Genomic DNA, 24,871 nt, shown 5'->3' on the forward strand with positions numbered 1-24,871 from the left:
TTTTCATTTTACGAACACGTTTGAGGCCTTTAGGGTGTATGAAAACTAACAAAACTTTGCATATGTGTGTGAACTAAGAAATGCTTCAATTAGTATGAAAATTGGGCTTGTCGGTTAATGAAATTGTTGGCTCAATAGCACCCCCTAATTACTTTTAGCATTTTTGAGATGCTAGGGGTGCTCGAAATCTCACAAACCTTTGAACATGCATCAAAAGTAGCATAACTTGACATCTGATATGGGTCTGGGGCATGGGCGTGGCAAAATGGCTCAAGGGCGCCCCCTAGAGCATTTCAAAGTCAAAGCCCCCACCTTTGAATTTGACACATATGTATGAAATTTAGTAGGCAGATGTATTATCTCCTGACTTAAAAAAAAAGCCTCTTGGAGCCATACTCTAAGTCCAACAGAAAGTCAACTATTTTGAATCTACTTTGCATTTTTTTCACAAAGTGAAGCCATTGACAGGTGTTGTATTTTAACAAACTACTCCTAGAAATTTAATCTGAGTGACTTCAAATTTCGTAGGTTACATCTTAACACCTTTGTGATGCTAAATGATGCACACCACACTTTGTTGCCTGTCTGGCACACCATGCCAACACCGTTGGCCACATACTGTCATCTCCAGCGCCACATACTGCACACAGGAAATAATATTTAACCCATTCACACAGTGTCCAATAATCCTGACAATTCAGAGCCATGTCAATTGTATTAAAATAAATAAATAAAAGTATTTGACCTGATGATTGCGATAAGTGAAAAGTCAGAGTTATTACAACAAAGTTATTACAATTCATCCTGAAGGGAACATGAGTGTCTGTACCAAATTTTATAATTACCATGGCAAGGTGGAAGACACCGCCCACTGGACCCAGCCCACAGGCTTCGGCAATGAGTCGTTCTGTTCCCTCCAGTGTGCTGACATCATTGGTCGACACCAGCACCTCCACATCCTGACTCTGCCATTCACGGACTCGCTTTGCCTGGTAACCTAGCAACAGTTACAAAGTAAAACTTTGAGAAAATATAATTACAGCCATACCAAGAGCTTTGTTTGTTCAAAAGAGCCAAGTGATCCAACATAAACCTTGTGTGTGTTATTCCCTAAAGGTTAAGCTCCTTGCTGTAGGGGAAAAGACACTGTTGCCTCTGTAGTTTGACAGTGGTGTGGTACGGTGGCATGTGCTGACAGCCAGACAAGTGGCAGTATGTGCAAAGCTAACCATAACAAGGCTGAGAAGTTGGAGCTTTTTAAAACTAGTGAGCTGTGTGAGTTGTCCGTCTACCAATATCTCACCTCATAATAAAACAAACCTCATCAGAGTTTAAAGGATAGGTTCATAATTTTTCAAGTCTATCTTAAAACAATAGTCAGGTGTTCATCACTGAAAGACATTTTTCTTGCTGTTATCATTCCTCCTGATCACACTAAAGATCCCATTCTAATGCCTATCATGTTAGCTTCAGATCAACTTTTGAGTACATTTTTGCAAAAAACAAGGCTTATGGATTTTGTCCTCAGTCACTGCATTGAGAGCGCACTGGAAAGGAATCTTCTAATAGTCTGTTTGATAAGGAAGAATGATTACTGCAAGCAAAATCTGTTTCAGTGTTCATATGGGCACCTGACTATTGTTTTAAGACAGACTTGAAAAACTGTGAACCTATCCTTTAAAACAACTTAAGATCAATTAGCATCAACAAAAACAAATCATACTTTCTTTGTTCTATCATCTTAAAAATAAATGTTTCCCACACTGAAAAAACTCAAATTAATGCTTAGTTTCTTAGATTGCTTATTTAACTAATTCCAATCCTGTGAGCATACAAAATAACAATTCACCTAAATGTGCTTTTCATACTTTGTCATGAAAAGTAGAGATGTGTTATACTATTCAACATGGAAGCACTGCTAGTAGTGACTCATAAAAAAGCAACAAATCTGGAGCACTACTTCACTAGGAATTTTATGGCCCTCCATAAAATTCCTACAGGGACATATCTGGAAGGTTTGGTGAATTTATGGTGAGCTTAACATAGTAAACATTCTTTGTGTAATTTCTAATGACATAAAAACATCCTAATATATGGTATCAAGATAAGATATAACAAGGGAAAGTAGGTGGAATATTCATTACATACCCACATCAAAACACCCACCCTGTCAACAAACAGGACTGCAGTGTCGTTAGCTGTTACAGGCAGTTAACCACCATGAAACTAGAGGCCTCTAAGTCACAGAGGAAGTACTTGGCTGTCTACAGTCAACAGTGGACTCATAAACATATTTTATCATAATTCAATAGTGAGTATAACATTCAGTACACAAATTAGCACTACTTTTGGTGACTTTTTCACTAATTAAAAATAACAGCATTTACATCCTTTTAAAAGTTGTACTATAATAATGTCCTAATGGAGATGTTTAAAAGCACTAAGCAATTGATTTTACACTGATTTTATAACTGCAGTCAGTTTTATAGCATATGTAACAACATTTAGCCTCTCTCAGTGAATCTGAATGTAACAAACAGCAACTCTGCAGCAGCCTTGTGCCACTGTGCCTTACCATTCCTGATGCCTGATCTGGAAGTCAGCACCAGCTTGCGGGCTCCTCTTTCTGTCAGCCACTGAGCAAGCTCTAGACCAAAGCCCCCCAGTCCGCCAGTGATAATGTAGGAGTGGGAAGCGAGGCAGAAAGTGCGACAGATAGCTGGAAGAGACAAAGGGGAAGCAGGCTGGACTGCGGCACCCTTCTCCTCATAACAGACCTGTGTGAAGCGACAAATCAGTAAGAGGCTACATACTGTCATAGTGTAATATATTCCTGTCATAGTCACATAACAATTATGTGAAACTTACCCGCAGAACGACCTTGCCAATGTGCTTGCCCTGAGCCATGTATCTGAATGCCTCCTCCACTTGGTCCCTCTCGAACATTGTCGTCTTAAGAGGCTGAACTATGCCTCCTTTAATGCCGTCCGTCAGCAGCTGTGACACTTCCTCCCACTCCTGGTTGCCCTCTTCAAAAAGAGCATCCAGCAGGATACCGTGGAATGCCACATTCTTCAGGAACAGAGCCATGCCTGAAGAGATCACAACAAGAAAATGACAATGCTCATGCCGAAGATGAACCAAGCCTTGGACAGTCTGCAGTCATCTGTAATATAAAATGTGTTATGATATGAAAGTATCCTTTATTTTTATAAGATTCTGCTAAGCACAATGACCATGACTGAGATTCAATTTTTGTTAGCATACGTAAGTCTTTTGTTGGAACTGATTTTTCTTAACTGACTTCTGGTTAGCACACTGTAGAGAATTAGATGAATTCTCCAGATTCAATTGCTTAAATTTGATAGGACTGCTGTTAAGAATATGGAAGGAGAACGTTAATCCACTTAGCAATAACAGACTAGAGACTGAAGTTCTTTTCTGAGTGGACATAAAGACGGAGTAGGTTGAATTTAGGATGGGATTAACCAGGGACTTGAAGATATTAGGGATTAATTAAAAACTACCACAACTAAACCTTGAACTTGAAGAGGCACTCCAACAAATGAAACAGGCAGAGGAAAACAATGCAACCAAAAATGTCAGCCTTGGAATCATGAACTCAGTGAAAGCAAACAAAACACCTGGGTTTGATGGTTCACTGCAGAATAGTATGAAAACTTCAAGCCTGAACTAGTGACAGTCCTACTCAGGTGATTTAATCATAATCTTGAGGGTCAAACACCCCAATTGTGGTGTGAGGCAAAAATATTGATAATCCCTAAAGAAGGCAAAGATAAGGGGGAGGGGCAAGGGTAAGGCATATGAACTTCTCTATATCCATTAAAAATACAGACTACAAACTACTAGCATTGATAAGATCCAAAAGGATTGAGCATATTATCTCAGAACTATTAGACCCAGGTCAAACAGGATTTGTCTGAGAAACAAACACAGGATAATACCAGGTGAACACTGTAAATAATTGACTATATGCACGAAAGGCACTTGATTCAGTTGGGTGAGGTTATCCCTACCGAGCCCTAGAGCAATTTGGCTACATTGATAAATATATAAAATGAATTAGATCACCCTATTTATTCCTTATAACTAGAATCAGAGTCAGTCAGGACCCCCTACCAATCTGTCAAGCTCAAAAGACGGTGTCACTTGCACTTTAATTGAAAGCCTGAGTTGCTGTTTGGCTTCCTACTGACCCAGTGGGGAGTTGTTGGACAGGTCATATTTGCCGATCTCCAGGAATCGCCCATGTCTGCCCAGGCAGCGAATACTAGCCTGCAGCTTCTCCTCAGCCAGAGAGTTCAGCACAACATCCACACCTGAAACCCACACACACACACATGTAAACATACGTGTGCGCGCACACACACACACACACACACACACACACACACACACACACACACACAGAATACTATACAAATACAAATAATATATACAATATACAAAACTGTATTTGTGCAGTGGTAATTTGAAAGTGTAATAGAGTGGTTGATAATTCAACAAACATGATTATTTCTTAAAAGACTCAAAAGCACTGCATAACTGTCTTGTATGCAAAGGTCTCAATTTGTACACCATGGAAATATTAATCTTAAAGGAAAATTCCAATTTATTTGCTCCCAATGTATTTCCCATAAATGTGGCCATTGTGGCTCTATGTGTCATGCTAATTTTGCTCTCTCTATCTCCATTATAGAGATTCTGATGATTAACAAAAAGATATTTATGGCACAAAATGAATCAATGGGGTAAACTGCTGAGACTTCTGCATCTGTCCAAATAAACATGATTTTTACATGAAATGCTTCAAGTGTTTACTTTCATTCAGACTCAAAAACAAACAGAAACTAGCTGCCTGTAGCATTATGACTAACTGCATATGGAACTACATTTAAGGCAGCTTGCAAGTCGGTTTGTTTACCTCTGAGGCTGTGGATAGCTTAGAGTCTGTTCCTGCTAGTGAAGTAGTAACTTAGTAGATAAATAAAATGGTTCATTCCTACAAGTTTCCAAGTTGCAACGATAAAATGACAAGATCCACACTGTGCAGTTTTCATGAACTACCGTTTTCCTTCTTTCAGTTGTTTTAGCTCCTCTTTGTGTACACTTAAATAAATATAGTTGGCCAATCAAAGTGACTCACGATTGTCGGGATAATCCATCTCTGCACTTAATTTTTCAGTTTCCTTACATTCGAACCACAGCCAGCCTCATATATGTAAACAAAACAGCGTACCTGGATGAATATGTGGGTGGTTCAGTTAGCCGGCAAGCTGCCCTGGATGTGGTTCCTTATGCAGTTAGCCATAATGGCTGCTACAAGCAGCTAGTTTCTGTGTTTACTTTTGTTCAGGCTAAGAAACAAATTTTTGAAGTGGTTCATGTAAAAATCATTTTCATTTAGAAAGATATAGGAGGCTCATCAGTTTACCCCGTTGATTGTCGTTTTGTGTGAATTTGTGTATTTCTGTGAATCACCAGAATCTCTATAACAAAGATGGAGAGAGCAAAGTGAGCATGACATATAGAGCCACAATGGCCATATTTATGGGAAATAAATCAAGCTCAAATAAACCAGAATTTTCCTTTAAGCCATACTTAAACTAAACTAGCCATTTAATTATCAAAGCTTACTCAAATTCAAAATGCAGCAATATTATTTCACTACTTTCTAATATGTGTTTATTTTGGGAGCACCTTAATTTTTTAATTTCTAAAGAAATTTTGACTGACTAAAAATAATACCACACTACACTGAGTGCAGTGCATTGTGCTGTATTAACTCCAGTGAAGAGAGAATATGCTGAAATTGTGTGAAACCCAGTATAACAAACAACTGTTAGTGCAGAGGTAGGTGTCTGACCTTTGCCCTGTGTGTGGAGCAGGATGTGCTGTTCAAAAGAAGTGTCTCTGGAGTTAGCGAAGGACTCAGCTGAGAGCTGAGGGAACCTCTCCTGCAGGTAGGTCCGCTTCTCTGCTGAGCCTAGTGATAACACACAAACAGGTTAGGGTAAAAAATACTGATGTTTTCATAGTTTTTATGAGATACTATCTCATAATTAGGTGTGCTTGCACCAAAGGTCCAGCACTCCTATAATCCTGCATACCTACTATTTTCTACTTTTCTTCTTCCTCTTATTTTTATTCTTCCGCCATAACTTCGGAACACTACTCCTCCCGCAGTTTTGGAGCAATATATACACTGATCCAGCATGTCCTGGTATGCCCGGCTGATAAGTGTGCTATGACTTTTGGTAGCATTCTGATGTGTAGTTTTCAAAAAATAAATTGCAAATAGTCGTTAAGTGACTTTTTTTGTATCCACATCAATAGGAAATGCAGACACCTTTGGCCACTTTGACCTTATGTATGGAGCTGTGTAACTTACAGCCATCAAACTTAGTATACTTGGTCCCTATGAGGATACCCTAAGCCTATAAAGATGATTATGTGCAAATTTTGTTTTTTGGCTAATAAGTCATGAACCCTGAGGCCTAGAGGAAAACTTCCTTGGATCAATACAAAACTGCTTTTCCTATTGGGACCACCCACTTGCGCCTTACTACATTTTCCATCATTTTGAATTTTTTGTACAATGATTTTCACCCCCGATCATCCATATTCTATCCAATCTTCACCAAACTTGGCACATACCCCATTTAGAGCACCAAATACAATGGTCACATTTGTTCTTTGATTATTTTTACTGTTTTCCAGCGATTGGTTACCAAAGAGGAGTGGGTGGGTGATTTGTAGTTATGCCTTAATATCTCACTCTCTCCGTAATTATGAAATTCTATCTCTGACATCTCTTTTTACTACAAGAAATGACTCATATTTACGAGAAAAAAAACACCACAGTGAATAAGAAATACATTTCATCAATATGACAGTGTATATGTGAGCGTTAAATACTAACCAACTGTAGTGAAGACTTTGCATTTCTTGCTGAGGGCTATGGCAATGGCAGCCTGGCCAACCCCACCTGACCCTGAGTGGATAAGAATACTCTCTCCACAGCGGAGCCTGCCGCGCACCACCAGAGAGTAGTAGGCTGTGGCGTAGACCACTGGTACTGAGGCTGCCTGCTCCAGTGTCCTGCACACACATACACGCAGGCACATAAGGTTCAAGTATTCCCTTTTTTTCAAAGAAAAAACATATTTCTAGACATTTTTCTTGACTTTAGAGTAATAGTTTGAAAATGAATTTCTCTATGAGAACTGAGCCAACTCCATCCACTGATAAAGCCCACAAGAATTGGCTAAAAGTTCGCACAGAAATCTACTTAGTGGATCTAATGTTAGTTGTTTTTTCTAAATATATTTTAAAATCTCTTCTGATTCAGCTTGTCATAAGTAATAATATATGTTCAGTAACCAGCAATACCAGGAAAGTGATTTTTCTCTTAAAGTAGAAGTTTTTAATGTATTCCACACATTAGCATAATAATTTCAGGTTTGTTTCACTAATAAATCTAATTGTGATGTAAAATGATGTTTGCTGCCGTTAGCTTTGTGGTTGAAGGTAACTAATTACATTTACTCAAGTACTGTACTTAGATACAATCTTGAGGTACTTGTACTTTACTTGAGTATTGTAATTACAGTTTATAAACCCCATCTGCAGGGGCTTGGAGCCCGGACCAACTCAGAACCAAAGGTGCACCATTGCGGAGCAAACAGGAAGAGAAGGCCATCAATGAATAGGGTTTAAACAGTTGCTGTACTACTAAATTAGAAAAACGTAATACCACTTAAATTCATGTTTTTGTCAAAATAATGATGAAATATTGTTAAACAAAAGTGTCTATCAAGTCACAAATAAGTTAAATATGTTTCAAAAATATGACAAGGTAGTACATCTCAAATTATACGGACCTTCGGCTCTGTGCCGAAACACGAAAGTGTTTTTCTATTGTGATATGAGTCAAAATAAATAAGTGAAATGTTAGTATTTTGTCCTCGTTGACTAAGAAATTTGAGATGTGCTACCTTTTCATATTTTTGGAACATGCTCACTGGATCTTAGGTTTAGCACTCCACTGAGAAACCCATGGTTGAAGAGCAACCTCCTTCTCCAATTATGTTAAATATGTCTCTGTAAATTAAAGAGTGCAGTCCAGACCTGCTCAAGATTCTGATAACTTTTCGTCACACAGGTCTTTAGATGACAGTGAACAAATTTGAAGTCGGTGGGGTTCAAGCTCTAAGAGGAGTTTATTAAAATACATCCCCTGGAAATGGCAAAAACTGCGCCAAAATTGCACATTAAATTCAAAATGGCCGACTTCCTGCTCGACTTGGGGTATGGCTTCAAGAGGCTTTTTTGTGCATCTGGACATGATACATGTGCCTACCAAATTTCGTTAATCTACGTGAAATTTAAAGGTGGGAGCTTTTAATTTGAAATTTTCTAGGGGGCGCTATCAAGCCATTTTGCAATGCCCATGCCCCATAAAATATTAAATTTTTCACCACTTTTGACGAATATGCAAAGTTTGATACATTTTTGAGCACGTTTAGCCCCTCAAAAATGTGTTTCTCTTGGAAGAAAAAAATAATAATAAAAAGAAAGATAATAATAACAATAATAATTCCCTCAGATACAATAGGGCCTTCACACTGCTAGGTGCTCGGGCCCTGACAATAATTCATTCAATTACAAGAGGGCCTTCGCACCGTTCGGTGCTCAGGCAATGTACATTCAAGTTCCAACAATTCCCGCTTCATGGGAAAAAAACATCGAAGTTTGCCATGTCGCCACAGCATCAGCGAATAATGAAAACTCAAGATTTTGATAACTTTTCATTGTAAAGGGGTTCAGATGACAACCACCAAATTTTAAGTTGGTGGGTTTAAATCTCTAGGAGGAGTTTGTTAAAATACAACACCTGGAAATGGCAAAAAGTGTGCAAAAATTGCAAAGTAAATTCAAAATGGCTGACTTCCTGTTGGACAAATTGTGATGACAGGTCACATTATTATTCACTAATTAGCCTCTTGGCCTTACATGCCTTACTGTGGAAAAAATAATGTTTGACCCCTATAGTTCACCATGCCTAACCTAGGATTTGAACCCATATTTCCCTACTGGGAGGCAGATTCATTTATTAATTAATTAGCCTGAAAAGGAGAAGAAGGGTGGGAGAAGGTATCGGCAGGGCAATAGATACAGACACTATGTGAGCGTTGTTGACAGCCTTTGAGGGAAAATAAACATAATCTTGAAACATAGCATTGATCTTTGTGATTAAACGTCATATTATTATTACTGATTGGTTTACATGAATCATCTGATATTATAACTTTATGCTGAAAAGAGCAAGTTTGCTCTTGCCTTCATGCTCTAATTTGTGTTTAGAATATTAAAAAAATATAACCATTGAAGCTACAAATTGGTCCTACTTTATACGTGTACTTTGATGAATTGAATCCATGTTCTTCTGACTGCCATCAGTTTTCTAATCCACTTGACTATACATCTGTGACTATAGTAATTTCCATCCAAATAGAATAAAGGGTGCTTGTGAGGGGTGGGCATAAACAGAAAAAAAAGGGAGAGAAAAAAGAGAAGAGAGGTGTTGACTGCCATTGAGGGAGGACAAAGATAGACAAACACTTCTTCTGTTTTGGAAGAATTCCATGGACACATGCTGCCCTCTGGAGACAGTAAAAAATTACATAAATTACTGGATGGCAGCATCAGGTAACTATAGGGTAAGACCCTGAGACCTCAGCATCAGACTTTTACTAGAATTAATACAATACTAGAGGACATGACATTTGTTTTTTGGGAGAAAATATATATAATTACAATCAATTATTCAACAATATTAAATATTCAAATATTTGTGGTAGCTCCACTGATGAATACATATGCACTAAATTTAAATCTGTATATCAGGATACTGGATGTGCATACCAAGAGCTGCCCCGCAAGTATGTTTGTTTACACTGTGTTTATGACAAATTATATACAGATGACCTTCTGGACAAAGAGGTTTAGGCAGGTGATCAGTATCAACAGAGCTACACATAAAGAAGAAGAGAGAGGTGTCAACAGCCACTGAGGAAAAACAAACTTTCCAAAGACAGAAACAAATGATCCCTGTTTTCATTCCTCTTAACAGTTCTATTCTTTGTAATGATGTGCTTTAGGGATGCACGATATTGGATTTTTTTGCCGATATCTGATATGCCGATATTTCCAACTTATTGTGGCCGATTGCCAATGCCAATACCGATATATGTACTTATTTGTTTCCAGATGGCTGTGGAGACTATTATGCATACAACCATAGATTGTACTAAGTATGATCAAGAAAGACAACATATAAAGGAAGAACTTAGGAAGACTGGGGTTCAGGAGCTCAGCCTTAAAACTTTAATGAACTTACCAAGTGGGTGGAGCAGTAGAGTTTTCTTTAAGTTTATTAGACAGACAGGATTAATGTGTTGGATTTAATCTCTGGTCCACACTCTGGAGCAGAAGTTGGCGGTAATGCACCTAATAAACTGGTTGCCCACTGCCATTGTAAACCAAAAAGAAGATTTTTATTTTTCCCCTCAAACAGAGTGGTACATCTTGTCAGCCGAGGTCTTTCCTATCTGCGCCTCTGAACATAGCAGCTCAATTGATGGACGGTGAAACAGTCTGCGGAGGGAAGCCTAGTTAGGTGGCCGAGGAGAAGGCAACAAATTGGCCTCTCATAATCGGCAGAAATGGCTGATGCTGATATCTAATTTTGGAGCTTTTATCGGCCGATAATGATGACGTGCCGATAATATCATGCATTCCCTAATATGCTACCATGACACTTAAAAATCTATAAAAAGAGAAGCTTTCGGGTGTTTTGGATGAATTTCAAATCATGCTGACTTCTATAGGTGGGGAAGGGGTAAATGGTGCATTATACCATCATGAGACCACCAGATGGCAGTATCAGATAACTTAATGGCAGAGTGAGCCCGTGACATCAAAGCATCAGCATCATATTTGCTTCTATAGTCAAAATATTTAACACCATCGAATTGTCACCCTAGTTCACATGACAATAATGGCAGACATGCTGCATGTCCATATGCAATTTGGTGTCAGTGGCAGAATACATTTAGGTTTAATCAATTGTTCAAAAATATTACATATTCAATAGTTTGTGACATTAGTAATTCTGAGAAAAATCTGTTATCTGTCTGTCTGTCTATCTAAATCCAAAAATTGCATTACAATGTGTGAATTTGCACCAAACTTGGCAAGGTACTGTATATCTGGATCACATCAAGGGTTAGTGTACCCAGTAGTGTCAGAAACATTTGGTGAGATATACTGTATTTCCTAAAATGACACTATACAAATAAAATGACATGCCCTGCAGCTGGCAAACAAAATGCAACATTAAAAAATGTAAAAAAAAAAAAAAAAAAACTGCTAAACTTCCAAACAATCTTTTGACACCAATTAGAAGTATCACAGTTGACAAAAACTGACCCAAATTGACAAAGTAGATTTGGCATAATTCCCAAATTTGTGAAAAAAATTCCAGCTGGAAATTGGCTTGGCTTGTACAGTGTGATGCAGCTCAATGTACCGAATACATAGTTATATAGTATCTGAAAATGTAATGTTTGCGAGTTATAAACCAAAATGTGTTTGCATTTATTATAGTGCCACCTTGTTGTGGGACACACCCTTACTACATATCTTGCATATATTACCTTTGCACCTTGAATAATCTAGGTTGTGGAATCACTTTTACATGAAGTCTGATGAATTATATCAATAATGATAATAAATCTTACAAAAACAATAGGTTTACACTGTTGGAACCTTAAAAATGATGCACTGCTATTCATTAAACTACACAACAGTATATGAAGCAGTTAAAAGCTCCACCTAAACCAACTACAGCATTAATGTACCACTATATTAATACATCAATAGCAATGATTCCATAGTATAATAATAAAACATTGGCAGTGCCCACAACCAGTTTACTTGTACAGTTAACTTCTACTTTTGATACTTTAAGTACATTTTGTTGCTAATACTTATATACTTATAATGGAGTATTTCTATAGCATGGTCTTGCTACATTTGCTGAGGTAAATTATTTGAATAATCATTCTGACATGGCTTTAATTTGAACTTTCATAATGGTTATTTTGCAAGTGACCTTTGACCTCCCTATAAGAAGAGAGCAGTGCAGTGGAGCCCTTCTGTTCTGCTGTTTAATGTTGAGTCTTGAAATCACACATTTCCAGGAAGAATCACTCAGCACTTTATACCTTGGCTGCCAGCTCTTTTCTTTCATATGCCTTATCTACCTTCTCTTCAGACAGCATGATGGTCTCTACAGGGCAGTTACTGTAGACAGTCACTCAACAGCAATTCCAAATCAGATTTTTGTTGTCTGTGGTCTCTAGTGCAGCTATACTAACTGTACACACAGTTTCCTAAAACCACTGAATTAAAACATGCATGCACATACACACACACACACACACACACACACACACACACACACACACACACACACACACACACACACACACACACACACACACACACACCATATTTAAAAATAAGACACTGACCAGCTAGAGGGAACATCCCAGAGGAACCGTTTGTCAGCATCCACACATGTTGCCAAGCCTTTAGCGGGCAGCAGCCCCATCACACGCTGTCCGATGGGGTCACGACCAGAAAACTCCATACCCAACATGCACTGCTGTAGAGCTAGGTCACCTAATAATGTACAATGAAAAAGAGAAGTTAGTTTTCAAATTGTCTGTGGGCATTTGGTGTACAATTTGACTGCTGTTATTAGTTTGAATGCTGAAAGCATTCACGCCATTGTTATCCAAATCTTTATTTAGAAGTAACTTTATGACATGATATTTCTGTAATTCTGTTCTCTTTAATGGAATGAAACTTGGTACATAAGTTTTCCATGAGAATCTGCATGACATACTGAATCATGGCACCAATAGCCCTACCTGGTGGTCATAAATAAAACACCACCATACAACTTATTAACTGCCAAATCTCTTAAATGTAACATGCCATGGTAATTAAATTCTATTCTTACAGATGGGGATCCTGAACGAGTCTTAAGTATTTTCAGCAATGTTTGCCATTAATTCCAGCATTCAGCATTTCCGCAGGAAATGCATTTCTAGTTCTTCTTATTCTTCCGTACATTTTTTGCAAGCTTTCAACTCATCCATACTTGTAATGACAGAAACCATCCAAATATCAAAATGTTCAGCTCTTTAAGGACATTTATACTATTACTTTTCAGCATTCTAGCATATCCCAGATTTTATATAATTTTTTTAAATATTAAAATTTATAATGGAAAGTCTATGGGAGGAATGTTTGAAAGCTAATATCTCAAAAACCAAAAGTGCTAAACTGTTCATGTTTGAGGCACAGATGTCTTATGTGGAAATGCTTAACATATTAAAACATGGTACCAATAGCGCCACCATGTGGTCAGTTATTACATGTTTAGCGTTTTTGCTAATAACTCATGAATGGTAAGTCCTATCAAAAAAATATTTGGACAGGATGTTCCTTGGATAATGCTGATTATACTGATATAGGCCATGCTCGTATGCGCCAAAATTTTTCCACCAATTTGATTTTTTTGATAAACACGTTTTGCTTCTGTTAGCACATATTTCATCCAATCTTCACCAAACTTGGTACACAACATAATTACAGGACCCCAAATACAACTTATCCATTTGTTTTCATATATTATTTATGGTTTGTCTGTTATCGGTTAGCAAAGTTTTGAAGGCGTGGCCTAATGCTCTTAATGTTGTACACAAAGTGATATTACAGAAGTGTGTAACATTTCATAAAATTCTATCCAAAGGGGGCGCTAAAGTAACTTTATAATATCATATTTCTGCAATTCTGTTGACTTTAATGAAATGAAACAGGTTTTCCATGAGAATCTGCACGACATACTGAATCATGGCACCAATAGATCCACCTTTTGGTCATATATAAAGCACCACCATACTACTTATTGACTGCCAAATCTCTGGTGTACAATTTGACTGCTGTTATTAGTTTGAATGCTGAAAGCATTCACGCCATTGTTATCCAAATCTTTATTTAGAAGTAATTTTATGACATGATATTTCTGCAATTATGTTCTCTTTAATGGAATGAAACTTGGTACATAAGTTTTCCATGAGAATCTGCATGACATACTGAATCATGGCACCAATAGCCCTACCTGGTGGTCATAAATAAAACACCACCATACAACTTATTAACTGCCAAATCTCTTAAATGTAATATGCCATGGTAATTCTATTTGTACAGATGGGGATCCTGAACAAGTCTTTAGTGTTTTCAGCAATGCTTTGCAATTTATTTCAGCTTTCTAGTTTCTTTTTGTTTTGCATAGTCAACTATACCAATAGTATCCCACTGCATTACATACAAATCAAGAAAGTGTAAGATTTATTGTTGTGTGTCTTCTACACAGTCTCTACCTGGAATAGCGTCTGGTGGGAGCTTGCCAGTGGCCAGCATTATATCTCTGAAGTTGAGCGAGCTGTAATAGACGCGACACAGCTGCACATTGGGGTTGCTAGCCACAAAGTGGCGGAGTGGGGAGGCTATCCAGCGCAGAGAAGACAGGTCACCTCGAGTCAGCACATTGACGTAGGCCTGTTCTGTCAACTCTTCATTTAGATCTGACAACCATAAAACAGACAATGGCTTCAATGGAAGTGTGAACCACTAGCACATCATACATTCTCAAAAGAAAATTTATAAGCATTAAATAATCTGGATACACTTCCTTTGTCAAATTAAAGAGTTTTCTCTAGGTTGATTATGGTTTAAGTAACATGGTTACCAACACTTTCTAAAATCTTCACAAAATCCTGAGTGGAAAAGCAATTGGTTGTTCTTGAATTACAAAATGTTACATAAGTATATATAACATAATATAACATAACATAACATAACAGTGTTATTTTAACATGTATTTAAGGGAACATATAGCACAACTTCTAACAGGCAAAATACAAAGTATATGCATGAATAAAAAAAAGCTTTAAACCCAAACAGCTCATTTAGGTTGACCATGTCCTGACAACTGTAACTCTTTTTTTTGCACTGCATTAGGTTACACAATGCTATATGTGTAGCTAACTAACAGCAGCCAAAGCTGACCAGTACTGCTGAAACAATTATGGGCCATGTAGCCTCATAATTGAGAAAAGCATTAAGGGAACAATGATAAATTAATGTGATAACCTAACAATGTTAATATGAAGTCATGAATTCCAAAAAAAGCTGCTAGCCTGCTACTAACACTCTTCCTTCTCCTCATTAATTGACTAGTGACAACCAAACGCTATTTTTACTCCAAACACAATAAAAGGGTAGGCAAGGATAAAAAAAAATCCTGATCAGTTGTTTATTATGGTTTGACAGATGAACCATGCTGCATCCCCTTGAAAGAATTATTTTCAGCCTTTCTCATGTCTTGCGCCGCAAAAAACAACTCCCAAAAAATGTTCTTCACAGTAAACACACAGTAAAATGTTGCTTCAGAAGCAATGCAGGTAAAAGGTTTCTAATAGGTAACCATTGTTGTACTGTTCTACATAAGATCTGTAATCAAACTACCTCAAATATAGTGGTTGCGGTGGACAACATTATCACAACCATATCAGTCTGACTGGAATAAGTGTTTGATATTTTGGTACCAAGAGTGATGAGCTGGTGTCTGAAGACGCCCCAGTGTCCATCTCTGAACACATTCATTACAAGATCCCCCTCCAGCACCAACTGCATGGACTTATGGGCCGGCTCGAGGCTTGGTGCTGCTGAGGACTCATTTAGATTGGACACAAACGCACAGCTAGTGACAAGGAAAGACAAACCGGAAAAAAGAACATAAGGAACGAAACACAATACAACATGACACATTACATGAATAAACATCTGCAGTGAGACAAAACCTACATACAAGAAACTCACTAAATGAATGGTGGTAAGAATTATGTGATGTCTGTCATGCCATAATACTCAAGTATACAATTGTATTTACTGCTCAAACCTGTAAAGCTGAGCATGTGACTACAGAGCTACTAACTGACCAATCTGCTCATTATGCTCATTAGGACAGGCAAAGTTGAAAAAAAATTAGAGATGCACCAATATGAAATTTCAGGGCTGATAACAATTACCAATAATTATCTGTATATTGTGGCTGATACAGATGCAATAAAAGATGATATTACATACATTATATTATTATTAAATTGAGACTGACAAGTTTATTTTTCTAATACAACACCAATGTTTCAAGCCTTCCCTATCCCTACAATAAAGATTAAATTTATTTATTTAAAACTTGTTAGTGACAACCTTAGTTTATCTGTTTAATATGTGGACTAATTAATGGCAGACCTTATTTCCTTATTGACAAACTTGTATAGGTTACAAAAACATTAGAGTAACTTTACATACTGTTGGACTGATGACTGTTTACCTAAAGCCCTTACAATTATTTATTTTTTTTTTTTTTTACTCACGGCCAATAATATATCAGCCACTGGATATTGTGCATCCCTAAAGAAAATTCCAAAGTTTAAAAAAAAGATAAAGAATATATGCAGTATGATCAATAAACATAAATAAGTTCACATTTCAATTTTTAAGCATATTTAGATACATTGTGGCACAGTGGTGACTGTTCTATGACTTGGTTATGTAGATTTGTGAAAAAAAATTCTACATGTTACACTTACAGAATATTTTGTGTAATTCAAGTACTGTGACAGTACTCTTATAGGAGTATGTGTGGTGGTCCTACCGTATTCGGCTGCCACCTGGCTCCTGTCGTAGACAGTTGACCATTCCCACAATGCCACAGTGGGCCTGAGAGGCAGTCAACCACACTGGACAGTCTGATGACTCAGCAAGCATCACCTGCAGCACAGATCCACACAGTAATATACAATTACGACTAATGCCACATTTATGATTATGATTATTAAATCATGACTGTAGTCACAAGGAAACTGTATACTGACATACTTTGATGGCATCAATGTATAGATTATAATGTAAACTTAATTATCTAATCCCTTTTACTCGTCATTCTGATTTGAAACATGGTACTTCAGGACATTGCTGGACACTTCAAAATCCAGACATACAGAAGGATATGGAACCCACCTTCAGTGTCTCCACCCACTTGTAGTCAGTGCTGTCCACAGGAAGGAAAATGGGCTGTTTGCTCAGCGACTGACAGCGACATAGAAAGAGAGCCGAGCCATAAAAAGACTTCCTGACAGCCACAAGGCTGAGAGAGGCATCAGAGAATACCTTCTCCCACTCAGCCTGGCAAGAAGAGGGAGCTAATATCAGCAAAACATCACCTCCCACTCACACAATCAATGTAATGTTAGCAACCCCCAGCATATTACTGATCAGTTTACTCATTTTACAGTTAACTTTACTACTTAGCTAAAGAAAATGAAATATTTCTTTCAGCTTCCAGAATTTTAAAAAAGGAATCAGAGTGTTTACGAGGGTGAATAATATCAATAAGCAATAAGTAATTTTAACACTGCCTCTACTGACCTGTGTGAGCAGACCTCGCTTACTGCTGCTCTGAGAGGTGCTGGAGAGGAAGGCAACCGTTTCTCCCAGAGTCTCTCCCTTCAGCAGGGTGTGGAGGAGAATAAATCCCCCTTGTCTTGCTCCGGAAGCCAGATTTGCCACCATCAGTCCAGCGTCCGTCCTTAAAGGGCCCCAGGTGTGGTTACACACCACTAGGTCTGCCCCTCCAATCACACCTCCAGGAGCCGGGCCCATCAGAGGATCCCACTGAGCTGAAGTGACTGCCAGCTCCTCCAGGGAGGCCTGGTGGGGGGTCAGAAGATCCAGGTTGGTTGCTGTGGCAATGTAGTCCACATACAGCATGGGCTGGATGTTGAGGAGTTCTACCACGCGAGAGAAAAGCTGGCCATCATTTGAAAGAGCCTGGAAGTCAGAGAGGAGAAGATCGGATACTGTATATATTATGAGAATAAAGATAACTTAACCATTCTGCATTTGGATTTGCTCCATTTTTGGAATTCATTTACAGCCTTACTTCTAGGACTTTGATCTTGCCAGGCATACTGTTTTCCATGGCGGTGTCAAGGCAGTGTCTGAGGGCTGCATCATCTAGCAGGCCCTGCAGCAGGCTGTCATGCAGCAAGCATGCTCTCTCCTTCTCCACAGTCTGCTCCAGCTCAGAGCACAGGTTCCCATTCAGCTCCAAGCCACAGAGCAGGGCCAGCAGCCGCACCAGGCTGGGCTCAGAGGGCTCAGGACTAGGAAGGGGGTCATCTGACAACCCATGCACCCCAGGGATGGAAAGCTTGACACCGTGAGGGGCCAACTTTTTCTGGAGTCTGTGGATTAAACCTAGATGGGGTTGGGGTTCACATTTTGTTATCTTCAAGATTTTAAACACATGCTTTATCCACAAAATAGAGCTTGCTTTATAATGACTTGCCTTACATAACAACTCAGACAGAAAAGCATCAAACATTGCAACAAGAAAGTGACTCTATAAGGCTACAAATCATGTTCTTTTGTGGACATCAATACAGTAAAAAAGGGAAATGATTCATTTCTTTTCAATATTATTGTCTGTAATTTAGATTTTTCCGCAAACACTATAGCTCTGAGAGCCCAGGCTATTTAAAGATCCCAATATAAATACCTAATACTAAAACTGAAAGATAACACTTATGGCTGCTTTGGCATCTTTTTCATACAAATCGCACAAATGCCTTGGGCTGGTTATTACTTTGTAAAATACAGAGGATTTAGCTGTTGTACCTTTGCAGAGCCTTAGCTGCTCTGTAAGTTTCCCACTGCCTATCAGGCACTCTGTCTCCACATATGGAACAAACACAAACTCCTCCAGGGTTGGGGGGCTCTGCTGCTGCTGCCGACGGGGTGCCACAGTAGCATGCAGACCGCAGATCTGTACTCCACCAGCAGCAATTTTGTCAAGGCAACGGTTTACATGGACATCCACCGCTACAGGAATGAGAAAGAAAAGTTTGATGTGGAATTGAAGACTTCAGCCTGATTCATGGTTTCCAAGTCTGCACGGGAGGAAGGATCCCTATGCAAAATTCTGTGGAAGCAAACTGGATGCCTGTTTTGTGTATTCTATGTATGTACTGTATTCCTTGGTCCTTTTCTCATTACGCTTGCTTTAATGAACACACACACAAATATACAGGAAAGCACATGTCTGTGTAGATTCATGTGCAGAAACACATTATAGAAAATCAAATTTGAACGGAATAAAGGACAACACAAACCTTGCTTTCCATCAGTGTACTGGCAGACCTTCTCCATATGGACAGTGGGATCAACACATACAGAGCGGATCCTGGTTGGCAAACGCAGACTACGACCCGACAGCCCAACCACGATCATCTGCAGCATGGTATCAAGAAAGGTCACCCAGTTTCCTGTCCACTGCAGCTTCCCACTGCCACCTGGAAACAACAAATCACATGATGATTGAAACCATGCTAAAAAGGTGTTCCTTAAACTTCAGACCTTTTTTTTCATACTCATCAGATTAAGATTTTTCCTTCATTATCAAAGTGATCCAGGTGATAGTACAGGGCAGACAGGAACTGCTAGTAACCAAAGCAGCCGACTTTTCATGAAACTACTGTGCCAAGATGTAAACAAATGGGCAATAGGCTAAAAATACAAAGTTTTACTGGGATTGAAGTTCAATACTCTTGCCAGAGGGGAGTGACTGAAAAGTTTATGTCCAGGGTGGAAGGGATCTTTCCTGCTCAGGGTCCTGGAGATGTGCAGGTCCTGGAGGGATGGTGGGTTGCAGCCGATCACATCTCAGCACAGCAGATGATACGCTGCAGTCTGCCCCTGTCCTGGGCAGTTGCAGCAGCATACCAGATGGTGATGGAGGATGTAAGGATGGACTCAATGATGGAGGTGAAAGTCACCATCATTGACTTTGGTAAGTTGAACTTCTTCAGCTGTTGCGGGAAGTACATCCTCTGCTGTGCCTTCCTGGTGAGGGAGCTGATGTTCTGCTCCCACTTAAGGTCCTGGGTGATGATGGTTCTCAGGAAGTGGAAGGACTCCACAGTGTTGACAGGGGAGTCACACAGGGTGATGGGGCGAGTGGGGCTATGCTCCCTCTTAAATCCACAACCATATCCACTGTCTTTAGAGCACTGAGCTCCAAGTTGTTTTGTGCGCACCAAGTCAACAGATGGTCAATCTCCCACCTGTAGGCGTTCTCATCCCCCACCAGAGATGAGCCCAGTGAGGGTGGTGTCATCCTCAAACTTCAGGAGCTTGACAGACTGATGACTGGAGGTGCAGCTGTTTGTGTACAGGGAGAATAGAAGAGGAAAAAGGACGAAGCCTTGAGGGGAACCGGAAGAAGAAGAAGAAGACGACTAATAATAATAATAATGAATATAGCCGCAAGCGGCAATTCACAGGTTCAAGCCTTTTTGCGCTCAGCAGAAAGAAGCAGGTCAAATCAGCCAAAATTAAAGTCGAGAGGAGCAACAAGTGGGTTTCAGGCTTCACAAAGGTGAGCAAACTCATTTCAGCTACTTTAGTTCTGTTTATAGAGGGAAAGAGACCAATTACACACTTGTTTCATCATCAGAAAGCCTGCAGCATTTCAATAATTGTGCACTCAAAGTTCCTTCTTTGAGTTCCTCCCCCCTTCATCGGATTTGAACAAAACTCAAAACTAATCAGGATTGCTCAGTCATCTTGAGTTATGAGTAAATATGTGATAGGCCACACCCACTTGTACTGATCAATAAGGTGCTTCAGATTTTGGTTTTGCCCCCATGGCATGCACACCAATTTTGTCACTCCGCTTCCATCATCTTGTGCCAATTCATTTTGAAAGAGCAAAGACCAATGAGGAAACTCCAACACGGAGGGCTGACCAATGGCAAACCTTCATCATTCATTCATTCACTCACTCACTCACTCACTCACTCACTCAGTCAGTCAGTCACTCACTCACTCACTCACTCACTCACTCACTCACTCACTCACTCACTCACTCACTCACTCACTCACTCACTCACTCACTCACTCACAGACAACTGCGGTTATAGGGCTGGTGCCACTGTAGCGGTCCAGCAAAAAAAATTATCTTAACCATTTGGCAGTACCTCTGCCTCCACAGCGCTCTAGATGGCACTCTGAAGTCCACCTGTGGGCCATGGCCCACTGGTTCAGAATGCCTGTTCTAATGGAATCACAGAGTAGCGTGTAGCACTGCAACTCTGCCTCCTGGTCTCAGCTTCATATGCTGCTTCCTGTCAGAAAGGAAGTCTGTGATCCACATGCAGGAGGTGTCAGGTACATTCACCTGACAGAGTTTGTCCTGCAAGGGAACTGGGGTGATTGTGTTGAAGGCGGAGCTGAAGTCCACAAACAGGATCCTGGCATAGTTTCCTGAAGAGTCAGTTGCTGGAGAATGAGGTGGAGGGCCACTGACCCCACAGACCACAGACCTGTCTGGAGTCATTAAGTCCCATTGTCTTTGGTTTTTTACTAAATCTAACATAGATGATTTTTAATCAAATGTGTTGATATCTTTATATATAAGGACCCTAAATTCTACAGAGGCAGTACTGTTCAATAAAAAGATGAAAATTTAAAAAGTGATGTCTTTTGAATTACTTTGTCTCAATCACTGGCGCATAATATCTGTAAATTCTTCTATTCCAAACTTTACCTTCAGACAAACTAATGTGGCGGCAACAAATATTCTGTTTTTTACCAAAAGTTTTTCACCAAAATGTATCTTCCAAAAGTAATTATATATCAAAACTCCACAGAGACATCTTAGCCAGCTGTAAATTACTAAAGGGGTGGCCAAGATGAGACTGCTCTCCACAGGATGATGACGGGCATCATGGGAGCTGGACTGCATTCAACTATATGTGTGAATTCATGTGTGGTTGAGTGACAAATAAATTTGAACTTGAACCTATGTGGACTTTAAATTGGAATAGTACTTGGACTGTGACTAATGATGTTTTACAAGAATACAAGTAAAGGCAAGAGATACAGATATTTGTGTGACAAGATGATACAGATATAGCAGGTTTGCATTACACCCCCAGTCCATTATGTTTAGATTATAATAAAATGATTTAAAAAAAACAATGACAGATGTTGTAACAGTGTACACACACACACACAACACACACACACACACACACACACACACACACACACAAACAAACACACATTACTTTTACCTGCATTGTTAGACTCCAGGATACCTTGGAAGGTCTTCCCATAATCATAGCCACGCAGTCGCAGCTCCTTGTAGACATCATGTGCTGTAAGTTTCATTTTGGGGTCACCATCGTTGTTGGCAGCTTGCTGACATATCTGACTATGAAATGAATCGAGAGCTGCATCCTCCAGAATGCTGATCTTACCTAAAAATGATGCAAGGAACACAGGGAAGAGATTTTTAGAAGGATTGCATTGTCACATGTAAGAGTGGAGCTACAAAGGAGCAATTTTTGGCAAAGAGTTGGTGTCACTCTGGAAGCAGTTTTCCCGGCCGTGGGCTGGTTCTCTGGCTGTTGAAATGTGAAGAACTGGTTTGAGATTAGGCACTGGCTCTGAACTGGCCCTCAAACTGCCTTAGTTGAAAAGTGTGAATATGTGAAATTACTCTTCATTGACTATAGTTCAGTGTTTATGACCATAGTTCCCTCCAGGCTCATCACAAAGCTCAAGGACCTGGAGTTAAACACCTCACTGTGCATATGGATCTTTGTACATCTGACGGGCAGACCCCCACTGGTGAGGGAAGGCAGACACACCACTTCTACCCTCATCCTTAACACTAGAGCACCCCAGGGCTACATTTTGTGCCCCCGCTGTACTCCGTGTACACACTTGACCGTGGAGCCGCTTTCGACTCCCCCCCCCCCCCCCCCCATTCCCAACGCAATTCCTGGGTCATGAGGAAGGTTATTCGGGCAGTCCCAGACAAGGGTGGACTCATACACCAGGTCAAGGTCAAGGTGAAGTTGAAAACATTAGAAAGGCCCATCACCAAGGTCTGTCTCCACCAGGAAGCTGAGTGAGGCAGTGGTAAAGACTGTCCTCCTCTGGGGAGCATGTGCTAGTAACCTCTAGCACCCAAGGTAAACAGTACATCAAGAAGATGGCTTGAAGAGTCTTGTTTTTGTTGTTTTCCCTCAAATCATACACATATATTTATTTCTATTTCTATTCTTTTAAATTCTTTTTAAGGCACAAATTGAAGGAACTGATGGGATTACATTTCACCGCGACTGTACCTTATATTATCACATGTGACAAATAAATTTGATTAACTGATTAAATTGCTTCAGTAATATTGTATGTACAAAAATTACCTACCACTGACAGCCAGGTTTCCATTCTCTGAAACCTCAAACTTGTTGGTGGCAGGCATGAGATGCACCTCCAACTGGACAGAGCCTGAGAGGAACAGAAAAGTGAAGAGAGAAGACAAAAACTATGAAATCAGAGAACTAATCTCAAAAACTAGAGAAAATAATAGAAATGTCCCTTTTGCACATTCCTGTTTGCTTTTTCACCTCATCTGAATAACCATAAAGATTAGGCAAATTAGACCAATCGTGGATTAAAAAATGACGGCAGTGTTTGAAATACAGTTTTCACACGAGGAAAAAAACAACACACTTTCTATCTACTGTTGCCTGACTGTGATGTTTGAGAAAGATGTCATGAATGAAAAGTAGAAGTACAGAGATGGAAATTAAGACTGAAAACTCTGAACTCTGAACACTCTTCACAGACGATGACTTGCTGAGTGTATGATAGTTATTTATTTAGTTATGGTTATATATTTATCATTACAATATGTGCAAAAGGTTGTTATTATTCGAAAAGTAACAGATAATAGCTAGCTACATTAGTCGGCTACATTAACTATGACAGGAATTGTTATACTACATGTGCATGCATTTACAGAAGGCTATTTGCTTGAAATGACTCAAGACTGCCACTGCACACTGATCTGTGCTCTCAATTTGTGTTTGTTGATGAGGTATTATATCTGGTTATGAGAGCTGAATTGCTGGGAGTGGACTGAACAGTTTCCTGATTCTACTCTGTTCAGCCTGTCTCTGCTGGGTAGCTAATGTTAGCTAGCAGCAGTCTGCAGATATGAGCCAGATGTCTTGCAAAGAAACAAACAGCAGAAGATCAGTTAGTGAACAGACTTTTCTGCTCTGTCTGTGCTGAAACTGATTATCAAACTGGATCCCTATGCTGTACCTCGTTAAATCATCTGGTACTGACAGTCCATAGCTGTATGGGACAGCCTGTATCTTATTCACAATGTTGACAACCTTGCAGGTGGTCAGGTGGTTCTTTCACAGCTGTCCACAAAAATATGCTGACAAAAATCAATTATAGATCAACCCCAGGCTGGGAAAAAATAATAAAATCGCCCAGCCCTACATCTAGTACTTTCTTGTTTTCCTTAAATATATTTGCCGTGGTGTCTGTGTTTAACCAATCAGTGATGGTCAGCCCTACAAACCTCACTCACACCTCTAAAGTTCCTGAATCTTTAGAAACATACTACTCCCGGAGCAGGAACTTTTTTAGTACCTGGAACCTGGATTGTCAATTAACTAAATTTAGTCCTTGGTACCTCAGGTCGAAACAAAGATATGGCTCCTGAGATTCTCAAAAGGTTCTTGGTCCACTGGGAAAGTTCCTGGCAGTGGAAAAA

General features: G+C 39.4%; 1 protein-coding gene across 5 annotated transcripts in view; it reads right to left on the reverse strand.

The window, feature by feature from the left end:
- fasn (fatty acid synthase) overlaps positions 1–24,871 on the reverse strand; it is a 78,409-nt gene that overhangs the window by 14,301 nt on the left and 39,237 nt on the right. For all 5 annotated transcript variants that reach the window (XM_044338721.1, XM_044338720.1, XM_044338723.1 and 2 more), the window contains 17 exons: positions 23,506–23,586; positions 22,362–22,547; positions 19,398–19,577; positions 18,904–19,107; positions 18,167–18,483; positions 17,653–18,054; positions 17,245–17,409; positions 16,880–16,995; positions 15,768–15,922; positions 14,541–14,744; positions 12,621–12,771; positions 6,944–7,122; positions 5,888–6,007; positions 4,218–4,340; positions 2,869–3,092; positions 2,576–2,777; positions 846–997 (listed from right to left, as the gene is read on the reverse strand). In XM_044338721.1, the coding sequence (XP_044194656.1) occupies positions 846–997; positions 2,576–2,777; positions 2,869–3,092; positions 4,218–4,340; positions 5,888–6,007; positions 6,944–7,122; positions 12,621–12,771; positions 14,541–14,744; positions 15,768–15,922; positions 16,880–16,995; positions 17,245–17,409; positions 17,653–18,054; positions 18,167–18,483; positions 18,904–19,107; positions 19,398–19,577; positions 22,362–22,547; positions 23,506–23,586 (3,161 nt within the window). The remainder of the gene's footprint in view (positions 1–845; positions 998–2,575; positions 2,778–2,868; positions 3,093–4,217; positions 4,341–5,887; positions 6,008–6,943; positions 7,123–12,620; positions 12,772–14,540; positions 14,745–15,767; positions 15,923–16,879; positions 16,996–17,244; positions 17,410–17,652; positions 18,055–18,166; positions 18,484–18,903; positions 19,108–19,397; positions 19,578–22,361; positions 22,548–23,505; positions 23,587–24,871) is intronic.

Source organism: Thunnus albacares, chromosome 20 (assembly GCF_914725855.1).
Source record: "Thunnus albacares chromosome 20, fThuAlb1.1, whole genome shotgun sequence".
NCBI lineage: Eukaryota > Metazoa > Chordata > Actinopteri > Scombriformes > Scombridae > Thunnus > Thunnus albacares.